The following is a 22992-nucleotide window of genomic DNA, read 5'->3' on the forward strand; positions in this document are numbered from 1 at the left end:
TTAAAAATCATACATTGTGATTTCTGGATTTCTTTTTAGATTATGTCTCTCACAGTGGACATGAACCTACGATGACAATTTCAGACCCCTCCATGATTTCTAAATGTGGGAGAACTTGCAAAATAGCAGGGTGTTCAAATACTTATTTTCCTCACTGTGTGTATATATATATATTATAATGCGTATATCTATTAATCGATTCCCCCTTCCACCCATCTATCCCGGTCTCCCTCTAGCAATTTATCACCCATTTATCCTTCCAAATAACTCTTAATTCATTTATCCATTCATCTATCCATCCCTTCCTCCCTCCGTTCTTCCCTCCATCCATTTATCCTTCCATCCATTCCTTCATCCAATAATAAAAGCATTAAACAGTTGTAAAGACAATAAAAGGAAGACGCTGGAAAAGCAAATGAATGTGCAGGTTCCTGGACAGTTCTTCTTGGGCAGGGGCTCATAATTATATCCTAACAAACAATCAGATGAAAAAATGATCCACAGTATTAAGAGTTGAGTGCAAACCTCTAAACAGATTCAGTTGTGTAAATGTGATTATTGTGGGTGTAATCGTGCGCTATGTGGACGTGCGTATTGTTTATTTAGGGAAGCACATTGAGTTATTATTATCTGCCGCCTTCTTTTTCTGCTGCTTCTTCTTTTATTGTTGTTGTTATTATTATGTGAATGACTTATTTTTAGCTGATTCAGCAAGTTTGTACTGTATGGAAACTGATGACCATTGAACTAAAATCAGCCTTGTGGTTTAATGACATAAAACAGCAAAAATCAAACACACACATCAGTGGTAGTGTCACCTTACCGAACTCTACACCACACCGATGTCTCAAAAGGCTTTTTCACGGCCTGGAAACACCCCGGACCGTCGCTGTCTAACTGTATATAACTATAAATTCACAGCATATTTGATATTATTTTCTGTATATTGAACTTGTACATCTTTTATATATTGTACACTTTCATATCTTATATTTTTCAATACGTGTTGTGGCTTTGACACATCCTGCACATTTTACTCCTAGATCTTTTTATATACATATATATTTTACTGCACTTATTCAACAGCTGCACATTTTCACTGCCGGTATTCTATTAATGAGTTCACTGCGCATATATTTGCATATTTATCTGCACTTGACAGTTTGCACAATGCTGCTATTTGCACTGCTTATAGATGTGAAACTGCATTTTGCTGTTGTGTACCTGTTCTGGCCAGTGGTGATAAAAGTCTGTCTGTCTATCTTTCTATCTTGCCTGAATATCTGTCTGACTGTCGGTCTTTCTGTCTGTCGGTCTTTCTATCATTCAGTCTGTCTCTGCCTGCATATCTGTCTGTCTGTCTGTCTGTCTGTCTGTCTGTCTGTCTGTCTATCTGTCTCTCTATTAATCTTTCTTTCTCTGTCTGTCTGTCTGTCTGTCTCTGTCTGCATATCTGTCTGTCTCTCTGTTAATCTGTCTGACTCTGTCTCTGTCTGCATATCTGTCTGTCTGTCTCTCTATTAATCTGTCTGTCTGCATGGCTGTCTGTCTGTGTCTGCATGTCTGTCTGTCTGTCTTTTTTTTACATTTTTTTTTATCAATCTGTCTGTCTGTCTGCATATCTGTCTGTCTCTGTCTGAATAGCTGTTTCTCTCTCTCTCTCTGTCTTTCTATCAATCTGTCTCTGTCTGCATGTCTTGCTCAGGGGCACAGCATTGGCAGTGGTGATGCTGGGATTCAAACTCATGACCACCTGATCAGAAGTCTTTGCCACAGAGCTACCACCTCCATACAAGCACAGCAGTCTGTGTACAGTCTGTGAGTGTTTTTTACTGTGTAAAAGACACTCAGACATTGGTAAGTCGAGCACTCTGTACAAAGAACGGTGAGCAGAAAGGCATCTCACAGCCCAATGCATTAGAGCTTAAAGCAGATAAGCTATAAAATACATCAGGTTCTACTCCTTTCAGCTAAGAACCGGAATCTAGGATAAAAACGAGGCTGGGAGACGTTTGTCTCTTTTCTGCCCGTTCTGCTTCAACTGTCTGATCAATAATTGCTGTGAACCTCTCAGATTGAGTTGAGACGCATTTGTATTAATATATCCTATTAACGTTTATAACGCAGAAGGACAGCACCCGTACATGTTCACGATCCTGCCACGGCTGCCATGTTCTCGAGCGCTAATTTGCATTTTAACACTGTTTATAACGCTGTCTTTCGTTGTGTGTGCAGATGACGACTGCAGGAAATATTTAGAGAGGCAAAAGGAGCTTCCCGTTCAGGTTCCCGAGGTGGACAGCCGGCAGCTGGATCGAGGGCTCACTGTGAACGACGGTGTGTGATTTCAGCTCTGTCTCGTTTTGTTTCACAGCTAGGTTTAGTTCATCAGCTGCACCAGGTGCATCGTTTTTATTGTTTCAGCATCAGATTTATTATCAAATCGCATCTGCTTCATCTGTAGCTTTAATGTAACGTCTCGTTTGCTAAGCATCGAGATGCGAATAGCATCGGCTTCAGTTATGGAGATGCACATCCTGAATCTGGATAGAAAGTTGGTAGGATTAGATATCAGTGGAAAAGTGGTCATTCAGAAATTGCGATAGAAACGAGAGAAAAACGAGTGATCTTGTGTTTAGGTCACATACCGGAGATGTTCAACGCTTTCATTTGCTACTGCCAGAACGACATCCAGTTTGTCCATGAGATGATTCGACAGCTGGAACAGACCCAGTACAACCTGAAGCTGTGCGTGTTTGACCGCGACGTCCTGCCCGGGACGTGTGTGTGGACAATCACCAGCGAGCTTATCGAGAAAAGGCAAGGCTTCATCTCCAAGCTTTTAATAATAATATAATAATAATCAGTATTTTATACAGCGCTTTTAAAAGGGGCATCTCAAAGCGCTTTCCAAGCATAAAATAAAAAAAATTTAAATTAAAATAACACTTTAAAAAAAAAAAATAGGAATAATAATATAAATTTATAAGAAAAATAATAATGAGAAAAATAAAATAGGTAAATAAACACACAATATATCACAAAAAATAATTGATATACTTGTGTATATATTATATATTGATTAGAAATATCGATGAAAATATTTAATCGTGATTAATTGCATGATAGTCAGGAGTTATCTGTTAATGAGTAATAATAAGTTACCACATTTTTATCTGTTCTAAATGCACCTTACGTTAAACATGGAGCATGAGGACAGAAGATTCTTGTAAATGTTTTAAGGTAATTATGATATTTTAAATGACGTAAAGGGAACTTGTTTCCACACGGACGGTTTTAATTGCCGGATGTGTGCACCATGGTGGATTTTGGTGCTCGATTTGAGACTTGGCGCAGAACAAATGTTTAGTGATTACAAATTCTTTTTTCTGTAGAGTTTATTTCTTTTTTTTTTATATATCTGAGTAAAAAAAAGATACGTGTGTGTTGCATTGAAGGTTTAAATTTTGCCTCTTTTTATATTTATTCATATTTAAAAATGGCCAAACAGAAATGCTTGCTGCAAAAATCGCGTGTCAATAAAATTAGTTTTGTTACAATTAATTATATATAAACACACACTATATTGACAAAAGTATTGGGTCACCTGGTCGGTATGTGATTTTTATACATCGCATTCCACATTTAGTCCCAGTTTGCTCTTATAATTCCCTCCACTCTTCTGAGAAGATGTTCCACCAGATTTTGGAGTGTGCTTATGGATATTTGTGTTCATCAGCCACAAGACTTTTATGAAAGGCAGGTACTGATGTAGAGTGAGGAGACCTGGGGTGCAGTCAGTGTTCACATGCATCCCAAAGGTGTTCAGTAGGGATGAGATCAGAGCTCTATAGCAGGCCACTCAAGATCTTCCTCTCCAAAGCATGTAAACCAGATCTTCAAGGAGTTCAAGTGAATGCAAAGTTTTACTACAGCGCATCTAAATATCTATAGCAGGAAAGGGCAGGTGTCCCAATACACGTATAATACACATATACACATACATACAACTTTGTCATTGCATAGTACAGAGACACAGCAACAAAATGCAGTTTAGTATCTACCAGAAGTGCAAATTGTAGCAATTGACAAGTGCAGATAAATATGTAAATATATTTACAGTAAATAAATATAAAGACTATTACAGTGAAAAAATGTGTAAAGGCTGATAAACAAGTAAATGTTAAATATTAGGCAGGATGTATGTAGTGTGTGTATGTGTGTGTGTTTGGGTGTGTGTGTGTGTGTGTGTGTGTGTGCGTGTGTATACAAATAATTGTATATTTGTGTTTTTTCTTCTTTAGTGATGCCATGTAGTATATTGAATGAGATGAGATGAGATGAAATACGAGATGTGGAGAAATCCGGATATTTTCTTTTTCCCCAGGTGTAAGCGGATGGTGGTGGTCATATCTGATGATTACTTGGACAGCGATGCTTGTGACTTCCAGACTAAATTCGCCCTCAGCCTTTGCCCAGGTCTGGATGGAAATATCATCACTTTGAATGAAACAAAGACACACACACGCTACAGCGACAGTTTATCTGCATACACTGCACAATTTCTGCACCATACTCATATGATGTACACTATAGTGCCAAAAGTTTGCAGACACCTGGTCGTGTGTGTGTGTGTGTGTGTGTGTGTGTGTGTGTTTTTTTTTTTTTTTTTTTTTGCGTAATTCCACATTTAGTCCCAATTCGCTCTTATAATAACCTCCACTCTTCTGGTTAGATGTTCCATTGGATTTTGTGGATCAGCTGTTGGTAAAGAGATGTAGGTGAGGCGAGGACGCCTGGGGTTCACTCAGTGGTCACATTCATCATGTTCAATAGGGTTCTATAGCAGGAGATCTTCCACTCCAACGCATGTAAATCATATCTTCATGGAGCTGGCAGTAAAACAGATTTGGAGTCTCCTAGTTCAAGTGACGTCTTATACAATTCTGTGTCTCCAACTTTGTTGGAATTGTTTGGGGAAGAAGCTGAAGAATTAGAATTTTGCACTCAGTAGAACCACACTGTAGCTGCTGTGCTGCAGAATTTTGACCCTTACATATCTTTCCCCCACATCACAGGAGCTCGGACCAAGCGTCTCATTCCCGTGGTCTACAAGTCCATGAAGAGGCCTTTTCCCAGCATTCTGCGCTTCCTGACAGTGTGTGACTACACCAGACCCTGCACGCAGTCCTGGTTCTGGATTCGACTGGCCAAAGCTCTGTCCCTGCCCTGAGCGCCGGACATCCACAACCGCCGCTACTGTTTAGACGCACCGCTTCACGTCCGGGAAATTTCCAGTTTCGGTTCTATTCGCGTTTTTCTAGCTGCCGAACTGACTTTCAAATTCAAAGTTAACAGTTTTTATTCTCAACTTAACTCACTGTATGGCCAAAAGTTTGTGGACACCTGACCATTAGATTCATGTGTGCTTTTTTTTTTAACGTTTTACACCGAGTCCCCATTTGCTCATATAATCACCTTCACTCTTCTGGGAAGATTCTGTGTATCTCTGATGTTCAACATCGTTGGAGCTTTATGTCAGGAGATCTCCCACTCCAACCCATGTTTCGTACACAAGGAGCATCGTCATGCTGGAACACGTTCGTCTCTTTCAGTTTAAGTAACGGAAAAATTTCATGCTCCTCCACAATGATGTGCCTCCAGACAAAAGAGCCACATATGGCTAAAAAAAGGCAGGTGTCCTAATACTTTTGGCTATCAGTGTATAATGCATAAAAAAAATTATTACAAGAGCAGGATAAGGGGGAGGAGAAATCCTAAGCCACGCCCACTTTAAACCTGAATACAGAGTATTTGGAGCATTAAACACCATACACAGAGTGTGTGCGTATGGCCAACAGTATGCAAACTCCCCGTCATCACAACCACGAGCCTGGTGGACATCTCGTCCCCAAACCGCGGCCATTTAATAGTCATATTTATATTTTCTGTAGCAGCCACTACTTTTCTTGAAGATGATGAGATGTTGAAGTGTGTGTGCTTATTAAGGGCACAAAACAAACACATTTTATAAAAATTTCATGGCATTACCACACCGAGCTCTTCAGTGTGTGACGGGGGTGCACATACTTTTGGACGTCTTTCTTATTTTTTCATTGAGTGCAATGCAGAATTTATATTAATAGCTTGTCGGTGGCTTTGTGCAAAATTTACTATTTTATGAGGTTATATTTTTAAAGTTTTTAAATATTGTATTAATAATTATACTTTAATTACTTTATTAACACTGATAATAGTTTTATGGTATTTTTTCTTTCCAAAAAAGTTTATATATATATATATATATATATATATATATATTTTTTTTTTATTTGGAGGCGAATTTTTTATTTAAAAAAATACCCGTCCCTCATTTGAAAAAAAGGTCTCAAACCTTTATTTTTTTCCGCTGCTGCATGTCGTTAGAACGATACGGAAAAGCAGAAGCTCAGCGGTAAGTATGATGAATTTCTGATTGGAAAGTTAAAATTCCAGCACCAGCGAGATGCAGCTTCTGGGCTCCTCTACAAATAAAGATCACACTGGATAAATGCTATAGATGTAAATAACATTTCGCACAGGATCTTAAATCATCCCTAGTGAACTGAATTAGTCTTTCAAAAACATCACTTATACACTTGTACATCACCTGCACTCGATTCATTCCAGGCACAGATTATTACTGAAAATCGCTCATTTCAAGTTTTTTTTTTTTTTTACATTTAATTTTCAGTTTAGAGAGAGAATCTGAAAAAAGTACTATTTTAAAACTGTTCTTCTAATACTCCAGAATAAACCTACAGGAAAACAAGGCCTTTTCCAGTTTCTTCATGGATGCACTAAAAAAGAAAATCAAAAGGAAACCAACAAAGAAAAATCCCTTTGATGATGATTATTTAAATGTCTGATTTGCGGAACTTCAAAAGCAACACGTTAAACACTGATCGTCTCGTTACCTGTTAGTGGGCGAGAAATTGAAAGCAGCAAGTGAACAGTTTGTCCTCAACGTGTTAAAAGCAGGAAAAATTAATGAAATGTAGTAAAGTTAAAGTAAAATTCTCCCCAAAAGGAAACACTTCAGTGAAGTACAGAGACGAATCGCATTTTTACTGTCCACCGCTGTAGTGATCTCCATGAACTTCTCAGAGTGAAACCAGAAGTTTGGATGAAGCTACTGATTGATTTTGCACAAACCCAAATGGCAGGAAACGGAATCAGGTATTAAATAATAACAGGAAAGGGTTTTTTTTTTTTTCTTTTTCAGCAAAAAAAAAATAAACTCCCAATAAATGCAGCATCTACTGACCTTCAGTTTTAAGATACACAGTACCGTGTAAATACATACTGTTATTTTAGCACGTGTTTTGGAACCTGTAGATGATTAGCAGCGTGCTCTCTGTGCGCTCTCTCTGCGCTCTCTCTGGGCTCTCTCTGTGCTCTCTCTGTGCGCTCTCTGCGCTCCCTCTGCGCTCTCTCTGCGCTCTCTCTCTGGGCTCTCTCTCTGTGCGCTCTCTCTGCGCTCCCTCTGCGCTCCCTCTGCGCTCCCTCTGCGCTCTCTCTGCGCTCTCTCTGGGCTCCCTCTGCGCTCTCTCTGCGCTCTCTCTGCGCTCTCTCTGCGCTCTCTCTGCGCTCTCTCTGGGCTCCCTCTGCGCTCTCTCTGCGCTCTCTCTGCGCTCCCTCTGCGCTCTCTCTGCGCTCTCTCTGCGCAAAGCTACTTTTATATCCTGTTTTTTTTTTTTTTTTTTTTTTTTTACACACAAAACTATTTTTTTGTATTGTAATTTAGCAGATCTTTTCTTAATGAAACGACATGGGGTGTATTGGTATTGAAGAGATTTGGTTATTTGATTAGTAAAATGTGAATAAACTCAGTGCACAGACTTTGAAATGATTACAATAAATTTTTTATAATTTTTTAACTATTTTGCATATATCAGATTCGGAATAAAAGCGTTTTAAAAGATTTTTTCCCAGAGGTTATTATTTTATTGCTCACAGTTTGTCCTGTATGGAGGATTTTTTTCTTTTTTTTTTTTTTATGAAACCCTGCGTGTAATATTTGCTGACGGTATCAGATGAGACGATAACGTGTTTATGGCAAAACATCATTGTCCTTCTCAGGCTTTCCTTCGATAGTGTGTGTCGGGGTAAATGAAGACGTGTGAGAAGGAAATCAAGCTGCTCCTGTGCTCCATGGTGGTACCAGGAGCAAAATTACCCCCTTCACACACACACACACACACACACACCCTCATTTAAAAAAAAAAAAAAAAAAAGGTGTTTATACACGTTTACACTGGAATCACACGCACACCTTTTCTTGACTTCTCAACATGGAAAATAGTCTGTGTTCAGATAAGAACGAAAAGATAAAACTGCCCCTGATTGGAACCTTTCATTCCATTTCTTTCTTTTTTCTCTCTCTCTTTTTTTTTTTTTTTAAATATTCTTTGTTTTCCTTTCTATTTCTGAATCCAGGCTTATACAGTCTACAACATTCTCTCGCCCCTTTCAAGCCTTTCCTAAAGTTCTCAGATGTGTATTGGATCTTTTACCCCCACGTGCTCTAGTTTCTTGAACGCACTGCAAACCACGAGATAAAAAAAAAAATGGGTTCTGGAAATAGTTTTAGACCCAATCTATCTTTAGATTGTTGTTAACATTCAGGAATGGTTTGTAGAGGTGGAAGGAAGAGTTTTGAGGAAGAAGTATGTTTTTTTGGGTTTTTTTTTTTTGCCTTATATACATTACACACATTAAAATTCATTTCTACACTCATCTCAGTTTATTGGGATGCAGGAGTCCAGGATGGTACAACACTTTAGGAGTTAAGCACCGTGCTTAAGAGCCCAACAGTGGCAGATTAACAGATTAAGATTAGCTGCATTGTCGTGATTTTATTATTGGAACTTTAGTCAAAGTCGGGGCACGTACACACGTTGGGGATCTGTTTATTAAAAAAAGAAAATTTTATTAGATTTTTGATCAAAGGAATAATTTAATTTTAAAAAATTTATTAAATGAATAGATTCGAATCATTCATTTTGATGAACAGGATTCAAAGATCCGAGTCACTAAAATGATCCGATCTTCCCATCATGATTGGATACGATAAATGACCTCTTAACTTCGCTCCTCTACTCTCTTTCTCTCTTTAAGTTGATTTAATCACAGGTACGTGACCACAGATATTATCCATCCACCTGATCCACCCTGACGCCCTACTTCTGGTTGAAGTTCTCTTCCACTGGAGACACTCTGTACAGCTGAAAATGGTTCCACATCCACCACTGAACAATTCAAGAGCTTCGAGGGGGGGATTTTGGGCTGGAATTAATCTCCGCTAAAATGCCTCAGGATCGCAATCACTATGAAAAGTTCTGGATTTAAGCGCCATCACTGACCAGTGCACCCCACCAATGATGAAACTGTAATATATCAACATTGGGGTTTTGAGGATGGGTTACTGTTTTTTTTTTTTAAGTCTGGTTCCTCTTAAGGTTTCTTGGGAGGCCATCTCAGGGAGTTTGTCCCTGCCAGTGTGACCATAATTTGAAAAACATATAGTCACTAATATATAAATGTATAATTTATAACCTCTTTATATCTGTTAAGCTGATTTGGGACAATGTCCATTGTTAAAAGTGCGTTCGGGATGAAGAAAAGCAGAGGGAAGTCATGGATCTCATTTGCAAGTTGAATGAAGTGAAAGGGGCAGAACGAGGTTTCGAGCCCTGCTGGGAACAAACGTGCTGGAAAACCACTAACAGTTGCCTATGCAAAACAGCTGGCCTGCACACAGAGGCCTCGAGATACATCTAGTTCCTCTAGCACACGTGCACACGTGTATTTTATTACAAACAAAGGGGGGAAAAACTTGCAGTACACCGATATTAACCAAGGCAGGTTGTGAATTTTCAGATGTGATTGCCTGTTGATTTACTGTTGTAAATAATTTTTTCTAACACCACCTGAGAGGTTGCATTTCTCCATGTATCACTTAAATGCGTGCACACACACACACACATACACTAAATACTGTGCATCATTTATATTCACTACTCCCTAAGTATTGCTAAGTATTACACTGACTCTGTGTGTGTGTGTGTGTGTGTGTGTGTGTGTGTGTGTGAGCGATTTAGAGCTGACTCGGTATTTATGCCACAAGATGGCGGTAAATGGTTCAATCCCAAACACCAGCAGGAAATTTTCACCAGCAGGAAATTCTGTCTATAAACCATAAGGTTATAAGTTTATATCCCAGGCCTGCCCCAGAACCAGGGGTCAGTTCTTTACTCTCATCTTATTCCTGGTTCGCTTGGGTTCATGTGTTTTTCAGTACATCTAGAAACGTTGGCCACGTTTTAGGATCGTTTCTGCAGGTCAGCAGATTTATAAAATTCATTAAAACGTTTCCACATTAAACACATCAGTGTATGAAGGATGAAATGTTACGTATGTAAGGTACACGTGACACCTTAGTGACGTAACAGGCAACATGTCTGGGACTAAATCTTCTTCTTCTTCTTTCGGCTGCTCCCATTAGGGTTCGCCACAGCGGATCATCCGTCTCCATACCACCCTGTCCTCTACATCTGCCTCTTTCACACCAACTACCTGCATGTCTTCCCTCACCACATCCATGAACCTCCTCCTTGGCCTTCCTCTTTTCCTCCTACCTTGTGGCTCCATCCTCAGCATTCTTCTACCAATATAATTCATTTCCCTCCTCTGCACATGTCCAAACCATCTCAATCTCGCCTCCCTCACCTTGTCACCAAAACATCCTACATGTGCTGTTCCTCTAATAAACTTATTTCTAATATTGTCCATCGTCGTCACTCCCAACGAAAACCTCAACATCTTCAGCTCTGCTACCTCCAGCTCCACCTCCTGTCTTTTACTCAATGCCACTGTCTCTAATCCATACAACATCGCAGGTCTCACCACAGTCCTATAAACTTTCCCTTTCATTCTTGCAGATACCCTACTATCACAAATCACTCCTGTCACTCTTCTCCACCCACTCCACCCTGCCTGCACTCTTTTCTCCACTTCTCTAACACACTCTCCATTACTTTGCACTGTTGACCCCAGGTACCTGAACTCCTCCACCTTTTCCAGCTCTTCTCCCTGCAACCGCACCCCTCCACTGCCCTCCCTCTCATTCACACACATGTATTCTGTCTTACTCCTACTGACTTTCATTCCACTTCCCTCCAACGCATATCTCCACCTCTCCAGGCTCTTCTCAACCTGCTCCCTACTCTCACAACAAATCACAATATCATCCGCAAACATCATAGTCCAGGGAGACTCCTGTCTGACTCCGTCAACCTGTCCATCACCACTGCAAACAGGAAAGGGCTCAGGGCCGATCCTTGATGCAGTCCAACCTTCACCCTGCAATTCCTTCTGTCCTTCTCTATACTTCTCCATCAACATCCTCAAAGCAAATAAGGCATCTGTGGTGCTCTTCCTCGACATGAAACCATACTGTTGCTCACAGATGGTCACCTCTTCTCTCAGCCTGGCTTCCACTACTTTTTCCCATAACTTCATGGTGTGACTGATCAACTTAATTCCCCTGTAGTTATTGCAAGACTGCACATCTCCTTTATGCTTAAAGATCGGTACCAGCACACTTCTTCTCCATTCCTCAGGCATCTTCTCACCTTCCAAAATCCTGTTAAACAACCTGGTCAAAAACTCCACTGCCATCTCTCCTAAACATCTCCACGCTTCTACCGGTATGTCATCTGGTCCAACCGACTTTCCACTCTTCATCCTCTTGATCACTGCTCTCACTTCCTCCTTACTAATCCTATCTACATCCTGCTTCACCAACTCCACATCATCCAACCTTCTCTCTCTCTGATTTTCCTCATTCATCAGCTGCTCAAAATACTCCCTCCACCTTCTCAACACACTCTCCTCAATAGTCAACACATTTCCCTTTCCATCCTTTATTGCTCTAACTTGTAGTACATCCTTCCCAGCTCGGTCCCTCTGCCTGGCCAATCGGTATAAATCCTTTTCTCCTTCCTTAGTGTCCAACCTCTCATACAGCTTCTCATATGCCTTATCCTTGGCTTTTGCCACATCCCTCTTTACCTGCTGCCGCATCTCCTTGTACTCCTGCCTACTTTTCTCATCACTCTGTCTATCCCACTTCTGTTTTGCCAACCTCTTTCTCCTTATGCTCTTCTGCACTTCCTCATTCCACCACCACGTCTCCTTGTCTTGCTTTCTATTTCCAGATGTCACACCAAGTACTTTTCTAGCTGCCTCTCTCATCACTCCTGCAGTAGTTGCCCAATCATCCAGCACCTCTTCAACACTACCAAGCCTCTGTCTGACCTCTTCCCTAAACCTTACACTACACTCTTCCTCCTTCAGTTTCCACCATCTTATTCTTTTTTCAGTCCTCACTCTCCTCCTCTTCTTCTTCGCCTCCAAAACCATCCTACAGACCACCATCCGATGCTGTCTAGCAACACTGTCCCCTGCCAACACCTTACAGTCTCCAATCTCCTTCAGGTTGCTTCTCCTGCATAGCACATAGTCCACCTGTGTGCACCTTCCTCCACTCTTATACGTCACCCTATGATCCTTCTTCTTAAAATAAGTGTTCACCACTGCCATTTCCATCCTTTTAGCAAAATCTACCACCATTGCCCTTCCACATTCCTCTCCTTAAAACCATACCTACCCATCACCTCCTTATCAACTCTGTTCCCTTCACCTACATGCCCATTAAAGTCTGCCCCAATCACCAATCGTTCTTTCCTAGGTACACCATCTACCACTTCATCTAATTCACTCCAGAATTTTTCCTTCTCCTCCATCTCACAGCCAACTTGTGGAGCATAGGCACTGATGACATTTATCATCATCCCTTCAACTTTCACCTTCACGATCATCACCCTATCAGAATCTCTCTTCACCTCCACTACACTCTTACTGTACTCTTCCTTCAGAATCACCCCTACACCATTTCTCTTTCTATCCACACCATGATAAAACAGTTTAAATCCACCTCCAATGTTCCTGGCCTTACTCCCTTTCCACTTGGTCTCCTGAACACACAACATATCTACCTTTCTCCTCTCCATCATATCAGCTATCTCTCTCCCTTTACCCGTCATAGTACCAACATTTAAAGTACCAACCCGAACCTCTACTCTCCTACACTGCTCCTTTTCCTGCTGTCTCTGTAGCGGTCTTCCTCCTCTCCTTCTCCTCCTTCGGCCAACAGTAGCCCAATTTCCACCGGTACCCTGTCGGCTAACGATACCTGTGGCGGTCGTTGTTAACCCGGGCCTCGACCGATCCGGTATGAAATTCTCATTTGTGATCCGCATATTTGATTTGGCACATGTTTTACACTGGATGCCCTTCCTAACGCAACCCTCCCCATTTACCCGGGCTTGGGACCGGCACTAAGAGTGCACTATGTCTGGGACTAAATAAATAAATAAATAAATAATATAGAAAAATACAAAATAAATAATATTCATGATTACAGGGACATTTATTTGTGTTTACGTTTTACTTTCAGAAGACTGAAAAGATTAAAAGAAAAGTTAAAAAAGAGGTTAAACATCTCTATCTATCTATGATAGATAGATAGATAGATAGATAGATAGATAGATAGATAGATAGATAGATAGATAGATAGATAGAAATATTAATGGATTGATAAGACAGACAGAATAGCCTTAAAGTAATGATGTAAATTGTACACAATGTGCGCATGCGCCCCCTCTAGTTATCGTCTTCTCCACTGGAACTTGATTTCCGCCATGATGGCTGTTGCAGTCGTACGAGTTCCTGCTGTATTGCTTTGTAACCTTTACGCATTCCTGATAAAATATCGTGCAGTTTCACATCTCGCTCCACGGCCTTCCACGAATTTCCTTCCGATATGTCCGCCAGACTGACTGATTCAACTATCTATTAATCTCAAAAACCGCTCGCCCTCCCACACCCAACATGGCCGCCGAATGCGCCCGTCCACGCCGTACGAGCTAAACATGGCCGCCATCCGCGTCTGCTTTGGCTGTACGCACCAAACATGGCCGACCGGCGGGGCCACGTAGGTATCGTCAGCACCCAACATGGCCGCCCGCCGCGTCCGTCTCGGGTTCCGCAGGAATGTGAAAGGCGGCGGCCGCCGCGGCGCTGAGTGCCAAAATATAAGGGAATGATAGCGGGCGCTGTGCATGAGTGGGCGCCGCTGCGTGAGTAAAGAAACATCGCTGGACGGCGCGCGTTAGCTATTTAGACCTGGAGTGACAATATATAAGAACAACCCTGATACTGGTGGAGAGCCCGGATCTAGACAGTGTTTATTTCAGACGGCTCTAATACGCAACACCTGAAGCCATGTCGGAGGACCTGAGCTCCCAGACCTGGTCCATTAACAAGGATGACTACGAGCTTCAGGAGGTAATCGGTAAGTGCACAGGAACTCGCAAACTTTCCTGCCATGAGGCTCGGACATCCACTCACGGTCTCGGTCTCACACTGCTGCCGAGAACCGCGTACTCTACAGCGGCTGGGAATTTTAGAGTCGAGGCATTTGGCATGGGCCGAATTCCAAATCCCTCGCTAATGTCACATATAGTGTGCTACGTGTGGCCTGGAGCTTTTACTTCGCTCCCTTTGTGCACGTATAGAGGAAGTGAACCGCGGTTTAGGATTCGGCTTCGGTTGTGTCCGGTTCGCTTGCTAGCTAGGAAGCTAAGCAACGGTTTAGGGGCCTTTTTTTTTGTTGTAGTAACAATTTATTTCTTTTGTAACGTCACTTATGAAGGTGTAAAAGTGTGTGTGTGTGTGTGTGTGTGTTTGGTTCTCTTTGAACTTGGTAGCTGTGTATAGATTGGGGTGTGTTTGATTAGCAAACAATGATCAGACTCGGAGCAGGTGTGTGTCATAGGCACTTCCATTCCTTCAAGATCTGACAGTCCAAGATCTCCAAGTCGAGGCCCTTACGCCTGTCATGCTTTCAAAAACACACCTGAGGTCACGTGTTTAAAGGTAACCCACAATCTCCATGGCCCAGCCTGCTTTCTGCTTACTTCATAGTGCACTAGTTTTCTAATTTGGGTCAGAATTTTTGGACGCTTAATACACATACAGGGCTTCACTGTATACCAGTGTACAGTAGTGATGTGAAGATCGAATCATTTAAGAGAGTCGGTTCTTTTGAATCTCGTTTATCTCAGTGAACGAATCTTTTGTCATTTAATTCCTTCGTTTCCTTTCAGAAATTAAATAAAATATGGCTTTTCTTTAAATAAGCAGACCATCCAACACGTGTACATACACATACTTTGACTAGTTCCAATAATTTATATATTTATATATAACTGCAGAGTATCTATGGGAGTCAAGTGACAAAAGAACGAAAGACTCGGATCAGAAGACTCGTAAGATGATGAGCTCAATTCTGTTTCCTGTGTATAAACTGCATAGCGTTTATGGGAGTCACGTGATCTTTCTTTCTCTCTTTTCCTTTTTTCAGATCCTAAAACGTATAGACGTATTCGCATCGTTCTTCTGAGTCACGTTAAAGACTCGTTCGAAAACGACGAATCGTATATAAACGACTCATCACTAGTGTACAGAATCCCCATAATGCACTAGGGAGCGACAGACAGAGCAGAGGGAGTGGTGGAGTGATATATAGGGAACATTCAGGAGCAGGGTCGTGCCCCACCTGGTGCAGTACTGCTAGTTGGGGATAGTTTCCAGCTGTTTTGGGATTATCCAGGAAACAGCTGGATTCGTAGCTGTCGCACTATGGAACCGTAAACGGATAAAAAGTATGCTAGGTCGTGTTTGGGATTTACAGAACTGCCAGAGAAGATCTTGGATCTTCAAGGATGGGTGTCAAAAAGCACAAGTGTGTATGTGTGTGTGTGAGTAAATGAACAGAATCCTGATAATGAGGTTATCTATAGGATCCATACGGTTTGAGGACGTCTCTTCTCTGTGTGTGTGTGTGTGTGTGTGTGTGTGTGTGTGTGTGTGAGCGGAATAACGAGATTCTCTTCTCTTTCCTAATGAGCATCGGAGTTTTCCTTGTGACGGGTTTGCAATGAGATGCTTCTCACTGGATGTTTTTTTTGTGTTCCGCACCACTATAATATCGTTGTGAGGTTTTGGGTTGTGTGTAGTTGTTCTTTCTATGGGTCCTCAAACTATCAGCAACTGATAATGGTCTGAGGAGGAGGTAGGAGGGGGGGGCGTGGCTCGGTGTACGTGACATGTTGTGACCACGTGACATATTTGTAGTGTGTGTGTGTGTGTGTGTGTGTGTGTGTGTGTGTGTGTGTGTGTGTGTGTGTGTTTGTTACGAACTGATTACGATCTGCTGCCGATCTGAAATTTGAATAGAAATGTTCGGTTCAGTTCACTACAGACAGTGGAAACGTCCCAAAGCTGCTTCACCACGTTTCATCCACTGATTTCACATTTAGGAGACAGAAATCAGTCCATGTGAGTTTCCTGTAGCAGCGTGTAGAAGATCCCTCGAGAAGATCCAGGCTCAAAACAGACCTCTTCTGATCCCATATAGCAGGATTTCTACCCTTTTTTTCTTCTTTTCTTTCTTCACCACTCTATTTTCTAGGCTTTTCTTTCTTTCTTTCTTTCTTTCTTTCTTTCTTTCTTTCTTTCTTTCTTTCTTTCTTTCTTTCTTTCTTTCTTTTAAAACGGACCTCATCTGATCCTATATAGCAGAATTTCTACTGTTTTTTTCTTTTCTTTTTTTTATTCTTCACTTTTATTTCTTTATCCCTCTATTTTCTGGGCTTCTTTCTCTCTCTCTCTCGTGCTCTCTCTCTCTCTCTCTCTCTCTCTCTCTCTCTCTCTCTCTCTCTCTCTCTCTCTCATTATTTATTTTTTAATCATTGATCACTGGTATGTCAGAAGCATGTGTGGCTTGGGTTTGGGATGGAGGGATGGAAGGAAGATTATTATTAATAGGGGCGTAGCGGATTGCAGATGATTCGTATGGATCACGATTCAGGGTTCGGCCAACATCAACAAAATCTTGAAAAACCTCCTGCGTCATTCAAATCGCACGTATGGGAGCAGTTCCTTGCCGTAACTGTTCATTTAATAAATGCAAAGAGAGTTTTGTGATCCGATGCACCACCAGTTATTAGCGATCCTAATTCCTACCTAATGGTTAACTTCATGTGGTGAACAGCAGCTGAGACACTTTTGGAAGTGATGAGTTGAGAGCAAATTTGCAGCTCTAATATCCAGAAGCCAAACTATCAGAAGTCAAGTCAGAAAGCAGGTTATAAAGGTTCTATATCAGACACAAAAAACGGATGTGGACAAATTAGTTGGTTTCCCTCCAAGAAAAAAAAGAGGAACCCACAATTATTACAGGCGGGACGATTAATCGTTCATCGCATCGCATCGACGAGAAGTTCAGCCAGGCCGAGGTCGTCCCAAAACCCTGAGGAAATCCCCAACAGGTCTCATTATTATGACTGCAGCAGCAGCCTGGAGTTAATCACAGACACACTGATACATTAGACAAGCTTTCCAAAGGCCTCTGGCCAGATGTTTAATACGGACCAGAGGAACCATGACATGACCTGCTTAATTCACTCTTTCAGACGGCTCGTTCTTCTGAGTCACATTAAAGACCAAGTGTACTCGGCCGTAAGTGTACTCGGCCGTAAGTGTACTCGGCCGTAAGTGTACTCGGCCGTAAGTGTACTCGGCCGTAAGTGTACTCGGCCGTAAGTGTACTCGGCCGTAAGTGTACTCGGCCGTAAGTGTACTCGGCCGTAAGTGTACTTTGCGACTCTCGCACTGGAGACTCCTTCCGAACAGTGCGAAATAATAACTGCTAACTTTCCTCACAGAAAGTTTATTATATTCAGTTTTTTTCTTACGAGAACGAACGCTGACAACTCTTTTAGTTGTTACCATAGAAACGACATCGCCGTAGGCTGGGCGTGTCATAACCGTGCGATCGGAGCTTTAGCCGAAACCCCTTCGGAAGTCCTCAGAAACCCTGCATTCGAATATTTTTTTCGTTCTTGTTTTCCTCACGATCAAGACTGGATTTCCTCATGATCTCGACCTAAACATTGCTTCCTCGTTAACGCGACTTAATTTTCTCGTGATCTGGAAATAACAAACGTTTTTTTTCTACACAGGAAAAAAGTAGTACTGCTCACAAAGGAAACAATGTTTATGTCAGGATCACCAGATAATTAATTCGTGATCACGACAAAACAAGAAAGAACAAGATATAATTCCTGGCCTCTTAAGACTTCCGTAGCTACACCCGGAACCCCTGTTTGAGCTGTTCTGACCTCCACCCTGACCACCTGACCAATCCGAGTAGAGGATTGCGGAGGGTGGGGCCGTGGGATATGTGAGATTAGGATCTGGACGCGGCATGTCTCACCGAGGTCAAGAACGACGTGAGGAGTGTGTGAGGCCCACAGAGGCGACGTAACAGAGGCAGCCTGATATCTGGAGCAACGAGAGCTCAGAGCGCGCATGAACGAGGTCATTGAGCTCCTCTGCTCTGAGGTAGCATTGTCCTTCTCCGGCCACGTGGACTTCACACAGCAGGGCCAGAAACACACTCGCACTCACACACACTTACAGAGAGAGACACACTGATAGACACGTCTGAGGCGTAGTTTATTTTGCACTTTTAATGGTGAGATGATCATCGTCCTTGTTCTTATAGTCATCTAAACTAATTCTTCAGGATTTGTGTTTTATTGTGAGCCAAAGTTCCAAATCTTCCCTTCTAAGCACTCAAAGCCTGAACATCCCATAATTTCAAAGTTGATGTATACACAGTAACAGCTCGGCGAGGTGTGACCCCTGAGAAGCAAACATGACAATCAAACATGTATTAACGGACTGCAGGAAGCGCAGAAAGCATGTATGTGGGAGTTTTCCGAAGTGTCTGCAAATAACAAAGCAAAAAAAAAATGGAATTCTTACTAGAGAATTAAAACTAATATCTACTGCTATTATTTGAAACGCTGTAAACCTCTTTTAGCCGTTAACGTCCCACCTCGCCTGCCGTGACCCCATTAATGCTGGCACGGCATTAAAATACAGATAAACATAGAAATGTATTTTCTTACGGAGGTCCCACAGTAGCTACTGGTTAACTCTGGATTGAAAAGTTCAAATCCAAGCACCACCAAGTCTGCCGCCGATGGGCTCTTAAACAAGGCCCTTAAGCCCTCTGTTGTAAGTCACCCCGGATAAAGGCGTCTACCAAATGTCGTAAAAAAACGCGTTGTGATCGACTGCGAATAGAAACTTCAGCACCTGGTTTCCAAACCTAAAGACGAAAACCTAAAGACGAATCAACTTTGTTGTCGTTTCCGTTCTTCTCCACACGGTAACCAAGTAACGTCATCCGACGAATCCGAAACCGAAGAAAAAAAACCCTATTCTTATGCTGTAACACGACACAGAGCGCGAAAATCCGTACAAGGAGCACGCCCTGGAATTTGTGGAAGTGCGTTAAAGCGACTGTGTTCGATGTTCACTCCAAGCCATATCACTCAGTCTGGCGAAAAGAGCTGCCTGAACTTTGATCTTTTCTGCGCTAGCACGCTTGCAACGCTTCCTAGCGTCCGCCGTCAACACCTTACTGCGTGTCGCTATGAAGACAAATCTCCTTTTTGTTTTCCTCGTGTACGACAAGCAGAGTAACCGGCGACTTCTATACAGTGGTGACGGATTCACGTGCAAATTGCCGTTCTGCTGTTTCGAGTCTTTTGGGTTTAATTCGAGAGCAGATCGTCAGATCTCGAGAACCAGCAGTCTGAATTACCGGTAAGTTTCCGACTTTGAATATTCCTAAAATTTCCTTAAAGTTTCCATAGAAAGTTTCTGGAAAATGATTGAAAATCTATTGGAAATGTCCTTTGTTTGTATTCAAGTCATTAAGGAATTGGTGAACTGTATCTTGTAATGGTAAAAACCATTTTTTGATCAACCTCAAGGTTGGGAAAAGAGAAGCCAAAGCTGTAGAAACGCTAAGATTTTTATTCGTCATAATGGAATTGGTGGCCTAAGGATCGATGCTGCAAAACCCAATATGAATGAGGTTTAGGGTAAAGATTTTTACTTGTCACATGTACGTTACGGTACGTGAATTTCGCATCAATTTCGCATCTGCAAACCCTGGGATTATTTTCCAGAAAACGTGTATTTTGGAATGAAAATAGATAAATACAGCAAAAATGCAGGCGAAAATGAACTCTGCGGAATTCAAATTGTTCATCGTTTATGTTTTGTGTCGTAAAAGGGGCCGGAAAATGTCCGGTAGAACTTCATCTGGGGGAATTTGGGAAATATTCCAAGTTGAAAATTTTTTTTCAGTAAGAATTTACTGGGATTTGTCGAAATTTGAGGAAATGTATATAAACTGTGTGCAAACATAAAAATTAACATTTTGTGTACGCTGACATGCATGCAAACTAATACAGATAAAAAAAAGACATTTCTTGAGTTGATATAAGTTTTAGTATTATTTTTGATATTAAGTTTAAATTTAGTATCAAGTTTTGCGATATTTATGTAATTTACGTGAAAATTTGCCAAGCTGGACAATTTTTTTAAATATTATTTTGTGTGCAAGATTGTAGAAATGTGTGTTGTGGAGGAAAACACAATGCCTGTAGGGGGCGTGGCCTCAGTAACCCTGCGGCAAGTGTGCTGTGTGCATGTGAAGGTAGAAATTCAACTAAAATTGCAATAAATCTGCTCGTTTTAACCAAAGATCAGTCCTGCAAGTTTGTCTTTAACAAGTTCCCTGTTATTGGCGAAGCTTCAATTTTGTAACTTTCCAGTTTATTCCCATGGAAAGTTTCCAGTCTTGAAAATTCTCAGAATTTTGCAACCCTAATAATGATGTTACAGTGTTAAGGACGAATGCTTTATTCCGATTGGTCCGATGTGGTGTATTCCTTTAGGTTGATGTTTAGTGTATAATTATTACGGTTGCCACAGTAACGAGTTTGTATCACGGATAGTTGCCGTTGTGGGGACGTTTCTGTCTCCAGTGTGAAGTGTCAGCCTTGTTTTCACTCATGACGTCAGAGCGCTAATCTGAAGCCTCCTCGCTCTGTCTGTTGCAGGAAGCGGAGCCACGGCGGTCGTCCAGGCCGCGTACTGCGTTCCCCGCAAGGAGAAGGTCGCCATCAAACGCATCAACCTGGAGAAATGCCAGACAAGCATGGATGAGCTCCTGGTACTTAACCAGTTTCCACACACACACACACACACACACACACACACACACACACACACACACACACACACACACACTGCCATGGAAGACTTCCTGGTTCTAAATCACTTTTTCTCTCTCATACAAAAACACATAAAAACATAACACACAAATTCTCTCTCTTACACACACACACACACACACACACACACACACACACACACACACACAGCCATAGTCATGAATGAGCTTGTGGTACTAAATTAGTTACACATGCACACACGCACGCACCAGCAATATGAGATCCTGTTACCGAACATACACACGTGCATACTTGCACACACTGATGTACACACCCATCTCTCTCTCTCTGTCTCTCTCTCTCTCTCTCTCTAACCCTCCCTCTCACGCGACTAAGACAAGTACTTCATCACAAACCGAATATGAACAACTCGACCTTCTAAAGGCAGAAGACAGAGCAGGGTATTGTAGCGCTGACCTTCATCTTCTGACAGCCGCAAATAAAATACGCTCTGCTTCACAAACCACAATGTGGTCGACGTCTTCTGGAACAGAAACCCGGAAACGAAGAGACGGAGCTTTGTGGCTATTGCACACGATTCATAAAAATCTGAACTTCTCACTTTCAATGTAAAGAACCGATTTATTTTGCTCTCCCTCACAAACTACAATAACCCCAAGTCATATATACTAATGATATGCATCTAGTCATTATTGATGCACTTTATGGGCACCCGTAGATGATCGCTGGAACGTTCAACTATCTGCAAAAATTTATCCCAATACACACACATCTCTCATATTTCTCTTTTCCTCTTTCTCTCTTCTCTTTCGCTCTGTCTCTCACTCTTTTGCCCTCTTATCAAAAATCAATACCGATAGTGTGGTTTTTGTTCGTGAGCTCACACGCTGCACAGAGAGCGCTATATTATATTAATGATTTATTACATATCAATGATATAATTAGTAATAACTAGTGCAGTCAGTGTTCACATTCATCATGTTTAAAAGGGTTGAGGGTCAGCGCTCGATAGCAGGAGATCTTCCACTCCAACCCATGGAAAGTATTTTTTTGTGGAGCTGGCTTTGTGCACAGGAGCGTTGTCATGCTGTAACAGGTTTGGGCCTGCTGCATCTAAAGACCAAAAAGAATTGTGTGCCTCTAAGTTTGGGAAAACAGTTCGGAGAAGAACCACATATTGATGGAAAAGTCGGGGTTCCCAATACTTTTGCTCATATCCTATAGCTGGACTTTCCACATGTGGTCTTTTAGGAAAATGGACAATTGGTAAGATGGGGGTCACATGACTTTCCTTTTTACTGTTTCTTGAAGCGTTTGGGGGAAAAAATCCATCCAGTTGGTGTGATGTTTTTAAAGAAGCTGTCATTAGCTCATATTTACGAAGTTCCGAGTGGGAGCAGCAGAAGATACTAAACTTGCTGTTGGTTGAGCGCATGGTTCTCCTCGTTTTCCAATAAAGGCTCCCTTCCATACGCGTGTCCTGATCTAAGCCTTTGATGGGACGAAATGCTAACATCGATCGCTCAGCGAGAAACTAGGCCGCATGGAAAACTGAGAGGGTGGAGGTTGTGTGTGTGTGTGTGGGAATGTGGGCTTCTCCTCAGTCATTCTCCACTTTTATGGCCTGTTGAACAACCTCGTAAACCCAGAGGAAGCTTTAAATTAAACACCGATCGCTCCTAAACATGTGCCAGCGCCACTT

General features: G+C 41.7%; 2 protein-coding genes across 3 annotated transcripts in view; both read left to right on the top strand.

Annotated features, from left to right (window-relative positions):
• Positions 1 to 6245, top strand: part of myd88 (MYD88 innate immune signal transduction adaptor) — a 9717-nt gene extending 3472 nt beyond the window's left edge. Inside the window, exons 2-5 of the mRNA XM_083530203.1 lie at positions 2236 to 2337; positions 2640 to 2820; positions 4388 to 4479; positions 5079 to 6245. Coding sequence (XP_083386329.1) covers positions 2236 to 2337; positions 2640 to 2820; positions 4388 to 4479; positions 5079 to 5233 — 530 coding nt within the window. The 3' untranslated portion in view covers positions 5234 to 6245. The remainder of the gene's footprint in view (positions 1 to 2235; positions 2338 to 2639; positions 2821 to 4387; positions 4480 to 5078) is intronic.
• A 7464-nt stretch (positions 6246 to 13709) lies between these two features.
• The window catches only part of oxsr1b (oxidative stress responsive kinase 1b), a 39146-nt gene continuing 29863 nt past the window's right edge, over positions 13710 to 22992 (top strand). Inside the window, exons 1-2 of one of the 2 annotated variants that reach the window (XM_083530181.1) lie at positions 13710 to 14458; positions 21156 to 21268. In XM_083530181.1, coding sequence (XP_083386307.1) covers positions 14389 to 14458; positions 21156 to 21268 — 183 coding nt within the window. In that variant the 5' untranslated portion in view covers positions 13710 to 14388. The remainder of the gene's footprint in view (positions 14459 to 21155; positions 21269 to 22992) is intronic. The other variant, XM_083530180.1, reaches the window with a different exon arrangement.

The sequence above is a fragment of the Silurus aristotelis genome (assembly GCF_946808225.1).
Source record: "Silurus aristotelis genome assembly, chromosome: 25".
Lineage (NCBI taxonomy): Eukaryota > Metazoa > Chordata > Actinopteri > Siluriformes > Siluridae > Silurus > Silurus aristotelis.